The sequence below is a fragment of the Anoplopoma fimbria genome, chromosome 12 (genome assembly GCF_027596085.1).
Source record: "Anoplopoma fimbria isolate UVic2021 breed Golden Eagle Sablefish chromosome 12, Afim_UVic_2022, whole genome shotgun sequence".
In the NCBI taxonomy this organism is placed as follows: Eukaryota; Metazoa; Chordata; class Actinopteri; order Perciformes; family Anoplopomatidae; genus Anoplopoma; species Anoplopoma fimbria.
Genome location: NC_072460.1, coordinates 7745634 through 7754230, shown reverse-complemented (window position 1 = coordinate 7754230; position 8597 = coordinate 7745634). Strand labels below are relative to the sequence as shown.

The 8597-nt window shown below is 42.2% G+C and overlaps 1 protein-coding gene across 1 annotated transcript; it reads right to left on the bottom strand.

The window, feature by feature from the left end:
* Nucleotides 1-459: 459 nt before the first annotated feature.
* si:ch73-70k4.1 (Fanconi anemia core complex-associated protein 20) lies at nucleotides 460-5471 on the bottom strand. The gene is made up of 4 exons (XM_054609834.1): nucleotides 5266-5471; nucleotides 3440-3566; nucleotides 1280-1836; nucleotides 460-693 (listed from the first exon to the last, which is right to left on the bottom strand). The coding sequence occupies exons 1-4, from the start codon at nucleotides 5397-5399 to the stop codon at nucleotides 621-623; spliced, it is 891 nt and encodes a 296-aa protein (XP_054465809.1). The 5' UTR covers nucleotides 5400-5471; the 3' UTR covers nucleotides 460-620.
* Between the last annotated feature and the right edge of the window lie 3126 nt (nucleotides 5472-8597).

Genomic DNA, 8597 nt, shown 5'->3' with positions numbered 1-8597 from the left:
TTTTTATGACTCATTTGACATACTATGACCTCTCTTTCTATGACATACTATAGTATGACAATTAATGAGCTTTTAAGTTTATACTATTCTGTGACACATTTGAATATACTAGGATATAACCTTTTTCATGACATATAAGACATACTATACTATGATTTATTCCACTTATTTCATGACATACTATGGAATCTTTTTATTACAACATACTATGATCTTTTTTATGAAAAACTATAACAGACATGGATTTTGCAATACCGCCTATACCGAGATATACACACACCTTTTAGTTTAGCACACAAACCAGGATGAGGGAGAGAACACCTTATGAACTACGTCACTCCCACACAGTTCATACTGTCATTGGTTACATACAGGCAACCATCAAACTCTTTCTATATATTTTGGAGCCAAGGTTAAAGTTTTCTATTTTTGCTGAGAAAAAAACCAACAATTGTTTTCCCAAAATATTCTTTATTGCTGAGCTCCAGGCAGTTTAGCATCAATAGAGTTCACTCACAACTGAAAACAACAGCATGGCTGCTATTAATCACATTACATTTACATCATACAAACCCAGAATATGATCCTGTGTGTGTGTGTGCGTGTCTTCTCCTGTCGTCTCACCAGGTCATGTCCACATTCACCTCTGACAGACACTGGGCCAGGTGGCCGTCACAGTCCGTTTGGGTGAACCTGAAGAGACGGGAACAAGGAGATCTACGGTTGGTACGGACAGACAAACAAACACTTTTATACGAGGTCAAAATTAACTTCATATATTGGCTCAGCTAGCCCGGCGCAAAAATCCAAACGGATCACGTTCAGCATGTTAGTTAAAGCTGCCTCTGCCTCCTTCTACTTCTTCATTATTCCACCGCCATCGCAGGGAAACAACCAATCAGAGTTCAGTTTCTGATCAAACAGGCCGGCGCTGATCAAATATGGTTCTTGTTTCTGTTCCTGTATTGGCTACAGTATTTCTCGCCTCAAATGTTCTCAGAAACATAATTCAGTGCAAAACAAACAGAATACAAAGTAAGTACCAAGTATTTTAAATAGTACACAGGGACGTACACATTTGAGAGGAATATCATACTTCTGAGTCATTCCAAATTCCACTTTTATTCCAATAAAGGGAATAAAAGGAATAAAGGGCAGTTGAACAGCCGTGGAGTTGGACATTTACTTATCCGAGGTAATCACTTCTCCAAAAAGAGGGAAGTTTGAACAAAATAGAAAAGAAGAACTTTTAGTGAGAAATGTGTGTTGAATCTCTTACCCGACAGGGAACACCATCAGGCACATGGGGCAGCTCTGCAGCCCTCCTCCTCTTCCTCCTCCTCCTGCTGCTGCTCCTTCATCTCCTCGGACACTTGTGTGCACCTCCTCCTCTTCTTCTTCCTCGTCCTCCCTCTGAAGAGAAACTCGTCTGTCAGACTTCAACACCTGGTCTGTGAGAAGCCGACTGTTGACCGGTCCAGTCTCTTCCTCTTGCCCTCCTCCCGCCCTCCCCTTGTGTCCCCCTACACCTGAGGGTCCGGCCAATGACGGGGGCCCCTCCCAGCTGTGGAGGGACGGCCGTGCTCTCTTGGTGAGGTCTTGGAGGGGTGCCGTCTCGCCGTCGTGACTGCGCCTGCTGTGAGACGCCGGCGGTCTTGCGGGCGGGTCCGGTCCAGATTTGGTGTTCACCCAGAGCTCCTGCTGGGAGGAGCCTGGACTGACAGGATCGGGACCCCGTGAAGTCCGTGGAGAAGGTGGAGAGGGTTCAGGGAAGGGAGCCACCTCTTCGCTGAGGTCACACCACTGCTGTTCGTTGAACTTTAACGCTGTGGGTTTCTAAAGCGGCACGGGGAACAAACAGATGCAACACTCAACGACAGCAGCACATAAAATGATCATTTAATAAAAGGTCATTTTGTTTGTGAAACAAGATAGGAGGTATAACACAGGAGTGGTCCAGATCTGTATTAATAAGAGTGGAAACAAAGAAACCCTGTTACTGCACAGCCAAACATTGAGCAACCATCTGGTACCACGCCAGAGGTTTGATAACGATTAGCAAATGTAATAAAGATTGTGCATATATACTACTGGCATAGTAAAGCAGTGAGAAGTAGGGACTATTTTCTTTAACTGCTCACTGGTGGAGCACACATTGATGCTGTCAGACGGTGCTGGGCGAAGAATAAACATCATATTGCATTAGAAGATGAAAAGTAATATTCAATTTCATTCTGTTGCAACACTGTAAATGGTTAATGGACTGTACTTGTATAGAGCGTTTCTAGTCTTCTGACCACCAGATTGGCAGTCTGCATAAATTAGACTCAATCATTCACAGGAGAAAACTAAAGCGATCCTAATCCCATTTATGGTAAATGGACGTGCACGGAGCCTCAAACTCAAAGTGCTTTAACGCTGCATGACATCATTCACACCCATTCATTACTAAGGTGTCACCTGCCCATCAGGACTATCTAAGAGACACAGAGAGAGAGAGAGAGACATCGTGTCCTGACAGCCAGACGTACGTGATGTCATGTAAACAGCTGTGCTCCAGATCAGAATTACGTACGAAACAGCTAATCAGCATAATGCCACATCGAGGCGATCTCCCTGCATCCAGCTGTCCCTTTTTTAAGGTTTTGGTAGCAGTTTGTCGTCACCAAATCTAAATCAAAAAGAGCAACAATGACCTGGCGATAACGTTGTAAAACGATGAAAACGAGTTCCTTCATTTTTTCTGCATTTTACGAGTTTGGTGCCGTCACAAACACCTGCAGCACCAATAATGTGACTTTGACAATAATTAGAGCTATAGAGGTACCACGAGGAACATCTGGAGTTGATGTTAGCGGTCCCTGTGGGCAAAAGCGGTAGTGTTTCCGAGCACCAGAGTCCCTTCAGAAATCCACTCATGTGTTCATCTGCTTTTGCGTGGACTCTTTAGAAATAGCTGATCTTCTAGCTGATGGTCTGATTGACTTATGTCGGTCATATAGTCGTATCGGTAGTTATAAGTTCTTCACAGTAACTTTAATGGGCTAAAATTTGCTCATTTAGATTTTATATTCTAGTCATTTTAAGACAAATTAAGAGGGAGTGTTGCAAACAGCTTTTTAAAAAAAATGGTGGTTTAAATAATGGGGGGGGGTTAAGAGACATACCGACCTAGAATTAGAGGGGAAATGGCACAAACATAACACAGGTCCATCTCTGTGAGAGATGAATTGATAGTGAAAATAACCGTCCTCCTAATCTACACCTCTCAGCCTGGAAGCATGATGACACACATTACTACGGCCTGTGCAAGGCAGCACAGCAAGAGCACGCACGAACACATGCTCGCCGCTGGGTGTCGGCGAGTTTTGTCACAAGTTTCATCATGTTCACAACAGGAAACGTGTAGCGAGGAGCACTGGACTCAGTAGGAAGGTACCGCTGCAGATGGATGGGGGAGATCAGGAACCAGGTGCCGAGTCTCCAAGTACGGCAGAGCAGACTGCAGCACCGTCGCCCACAGGCTCTGCTCAGGAGGAAGCTGCTCGCTGCTCCACCACACTGACCTGTAAAAGCAGATAGCACACACAGCTACTAGCGCCGTATCTGTATAGACCCTCACCCAGAGGAAATGTGCAGCTTCTTAACAAATGTTTCAACATTTTTTTTAATCAATCAAGAGTTTCCACATGTATAAAAACTAGATTTAGTCTTCCAATCCCTAAAAGAGCTGAGCAGGATGTGATGATGTTTCTTTTTTCTAATTTATTTTCTGTATGCATTTTTTAATCTGGCAATGAAATGATTCATTAAACTGCTCTTTGATCTGGTGCACCGGGTCTGCTTTCGTAAAGAACAATGTAAGAGGGAGAAAACTCAAATTGTGAATGCAAAAATGTACTCGCATTTTTAGAAACAAGGAGATATATATATATATATATATATATATATATATATATATATATATATATATATATATATATATATATATATATATATATATATATATATATACAGCCGTGGTCAAATGTTTTGAGAATGACACGAGTATTTGGTTTTCACAAAGTTTGCTGCTTCAGTGTTTTTAGATGTTTTTGTCAGATGTTACTATGGAATACTGAAGTATAATTACAAGCAAGTGTCAAAGGCTTTTATTGACAATTACATTAAGTTTATGCAAAGAGTCAATATTTGCAGTGTTGACCCTTCTTTTTTCCAAGACCTCTGCAATTCGCCCCGGCATGCTGTCAATTAACTTCTGGGCCACATCCTGAATGATGGCAGCCTATTCTTGCATAATCATTGCTTGGAGTTTGTCAGAATGTGTGGGTTTTTGTTTGTCCTACTGCCTCTTGAGGATTGACCACAAGTTTTCAGTGGTCTGGGGAGTTTTCCTGGTCATGGAGCCAAAATTTCCATGTTTTGTTCCCCGAGCAACTTAGTTATCACTTTTTGCCATACGGCGAGGTGCTCCATCATGGCATTGTTCGTCACCAAACTGTTGTTTTGGTACCGTTCTTTATTTATGGCTGTGTTCTTAGGCAAAATTGTGAGTGTGTAAAATGTTGTGTAGTTAATGTATTGTATGGCTGCTCCACATCTGACTCCTCTCCATCGATCACTCAGTCCCATTTGGTTGATTCCATTTGAGGGGAAATGCTCCTTAAAGCTATCAAGGAATTTGTTCATCTTGGATTTAGCCTTACACTTAGTTATGACTTATAGAACAGCCCTGGAACAAATCAAAGTGGGCTAACCTGCTACTACGTGTCTACTGAAAATCAGAAATGTATGGGTGTCTAACTTGTAAACAGGTGACACATTTGCTTTCAATCAATAATACAAAACAAAAAAAGTCAGGTTAAAATCCGTTCAAAATGTTTAGTGTTCTGGTTTTCCCCCCCAAGTTGCATTCTTCCCACAAACCAAAACGCACCATAGAAGACAAGAAGTGTGACGCGTTTCTAAAAGTTGCGCTTTGTGTCCTCACAGGTGTGTTGATGGACCACGAACATGGCCGGATTTTTCAGTATCACCCACTTATTCGTTAAAGCTTTCCGGTTGTGTTCGGTCACTCACGTACTTCAGCTAGAAAAGCGAGGAAACAATAAACTGTTTTAAGATTTTAATGGAGGTTCGTTCCCTCGTTTAGCGTCTCGTTTTCTGAACAGGCGGGGTCTTTAATAAAGTCCCCAGACAGAACGGGGGACAGTGAATGACGAAAAAAAACTAACTATTTAGCTTCGACTTGAACACAACACCCACCTCCCCGTCTCCGCTGTGGTCCCGGTGTTAACCGACGCCGTGTGGCTCCTCTTCAGGGAACTAATGGCCGGCTGGAGGTCTTTGACAGACGATTTATTTCGTTTAAGTTTAGACTTGGAGTGTTTTTCAGCCATTTCATTTCTTAATTTTTCACGACATCTTCAAAATTTCGCGCTAGTGTGAGAAACAGACTCCTCCTCATCATCTTCTTCTTCTCAAATTTAATAGCGGCTTGCAGGTGGCTTTAACGCGCATACCGCCCCCTACCGTACAGGAGTGTATAGTGCAACTTTCTTTCAGCGTCTCTAACTTAATTAGTGTTTTTTCTCTTCATGCATGGTACAGTGAAATTAAATATATTTAGTTAACTCAACCCCTTATTCTGCAATACAGTATCTCCTTCAATTCCTGTCTTAATTACACTTTTCAGTGTAATTAAGACAGGCTTATTTGTTTTTTTATACCTCGGGGGGTCCGGGTAGATTTCTTTCCCATTTTCAGGGAGTTATGGAATCATTTTTCAAGCCTGCTCCAGTTAAAACGTTACTGGTGGGAGTCTGTCCACTTTCTGCAGTGACAGTGCTATGGTAGTGACGGTGCATTTAAATGCATTCTTTACATGTTTAGGTCTTAATTTGTTGTTTTTTCTTGTTTATTGCTGGAGCACTATAATGGCATACGACAGAATACATTCATCAACATCCAGTTGGCCGAACATCCAGCCGGACCAAACGCCTCCAAACTGCCCGAGGGAGGAGAGGGAGGAGAGCTGAGCTGGAAGCTAAACGAGCCCAGCTAGGACCTGAGGCTACTCCACTACCCAGCATGCTCCTTGCCATCTGAAAAATAAGATGGATGAAAGCAGAGGGAGGTGGTTGGCTGTTGAGCCCACATCTTCACAGACACCTGGCTCCATCGTTCATCCTGGATCAAGCTGCACTTGACGTTTGGACAGCAGTCTTCCGCCATTGAGTACTGTACATTTATTTATTTTTCTGCCCCTTTCCAGCTTCTTTAGGCCCGGGTTCCACCTCTCCAGAAGTTTCAATACTTCCCCTGGTAGCTGTCTGAACATGGCATAGCCGATCTTGCCCTGGAGCTGTTTATCTAGTGTCTTGCGAGGTTATTTTCAGCTCAAGCATCGTATCCACATCAAGAGTTGACGCTCCCTCACATCCTCATCCTCCCTAAGAGTTTTGTCTTTCATGATTGCAGCAAATGACATAACCTAACACACGTGTCCCTCTCTGTGTCTGATACTGCTATCCTCCGCATCAGTTCTGGGACTTTTTAACTGCCTTTCTTTTGTTCATTTGCCTAAACATGGACCAGACGTCCCCTAGCTCGACTCCTCTTCCCAATGGTATAACAGGGTTTTCTCCATGTCCTCTTCTTTGAACCTGTTTTGATGAGTAAAAGAAAGGGGCATTCCTTTCTCTCAAAGGAAAGGAATGCCCCTTTCCTTTGAGAGTGGATAGCAAGGGTATTCAATTACAATTCAACGAGGTCCAAGTTAGAGAGAATCTCCTCATGCAAAGGTACGAAACATCACTATGATCTCTAACTTAAACTATGATTTAATGCCATAAATAATAAAGTAGCCTAGCTGACTGTCAAATCAAATAAAGAAAGTTCAATTGAATATTATCTTAAATGTATTTATTGTTAGTTATCAAATTTGAACAGGATGAAGTATAAATAATGAATACTCTAATAATAAATAAATGTTCCTTCTTGTTTCAAGTAAAATAAGGGCTGCATTTAAGAATTAAATACATGAACAGAAAGCTTTTGAAAAAAGTTCATCTTAAAATAAAGTACTTCATTTTAGTAAAAATGAATTTAACTGACTTGTCTTTGCCCTGCAGCTTTATATTCAGTTCATTCAGCCACAATATTATATTTTTCTCATACTCAAAAAAGAGAAAAGTGTGTGCAGGGACTTTTCTGTGGTTATGGAAACCACTTGTTCCATCTCTATCCCCAGAGCTCTCTTTACATCACTGTTGGGCAGTAAATGAATGTGTTAGGATTCTGATCATATCGGGCTCTTAGATTGTTGATTATCTGTTCCTACACCTTGGATTTCGGTGGTACGTTTACTCCAAAAATCTGTCTGAATATGGTAAATGGTAAATGGAGCTGCATTGTACTCAAAGCTCTTTAACACTGCATGTCGTCATTCAGCCATTCAGACACCCATTCATACACTGGTGACAGGGGCTACCTGCCCATCAGGACTATCTAACCATTCAGACCCATTCAAAGAATGCTTTTCATTCACTGGCGGCACAGCCTGCCGGAGCAATTTGGGGTTAAGTTACTTGCCTATGGACTCAACGACATGGACTAGCGGAGCGGGGGGATCAAACTGCCGATCCTCTGATTAAAGGATGACCCTGCTCAACCACTGAGCTTCATCAACCCTGGTTTTGAATTAAAATAGGAGGTGCTAAAATAGAAGCGTTGTATCAAAACATTATATTTCCCAATTATCCATCGCTCATAGCTCCAGGTCCGGATACGATGGTGTCTTGGTCCAGACCCGGACACGGCCTTCCTGTTAGTGACCCCTGGTCTATTGTCTTGTGACAAGTTGCTTCTCAATGACCTTGTTTCATTCTGTTGTAACTCTGCTGCCCTTTTTTCCCTGTCATGTGTTCTCTTTGTGATACTTATCATTGTAGCATATAGACTGAGATTACTCATTTGCACTGTGATTTCTTCAATGTTTCCTCCTAGTACGATCAAATCAAATGTGCTCACAACACATCTTAAATTTCTCCCACTCTGCCTTATCGAAACGCCACCCAGTAAATACTCCAGTTACTCCCTACACCCATCTGATACCACTGTGAGATCCAGACATGATACAGAGCCCCACCTCACATCTACTCAAGTACCTTCCTCACTGAGGCAGACTAATAACCTTTTGTTAATCATTTCCTCTACCATACCCCCATAGTTGTCTATGTGGTTGCTACCCCATGAGCAGCCCCCTTCATTCAATCTCTACACCATATTTCCCTTCTTCTCACCAACCTCCCGTTTCATCTAGGCATGTCAACAGTCTGAGTTTTACACAGTTTGTAAAAAATTTTTTACTTAATATTTCCTTCCACTCTTCGTCTGGAGATTTCAACTATGGTACACTCCACGTCTGCAGGAGAGGGATTCACCCCAAAGTCCAAAAGCATCTCTAACGAATGTAGAGCATCCTCCATCATTTTGGTTGTTAGGTCTGTCGAGTCTTATAAACTTTATGCTCAAATCACAAAGTCCTATTGAGGTTGTAACCAAGTCTCTTGCACACATAATACACCTGGAACTTC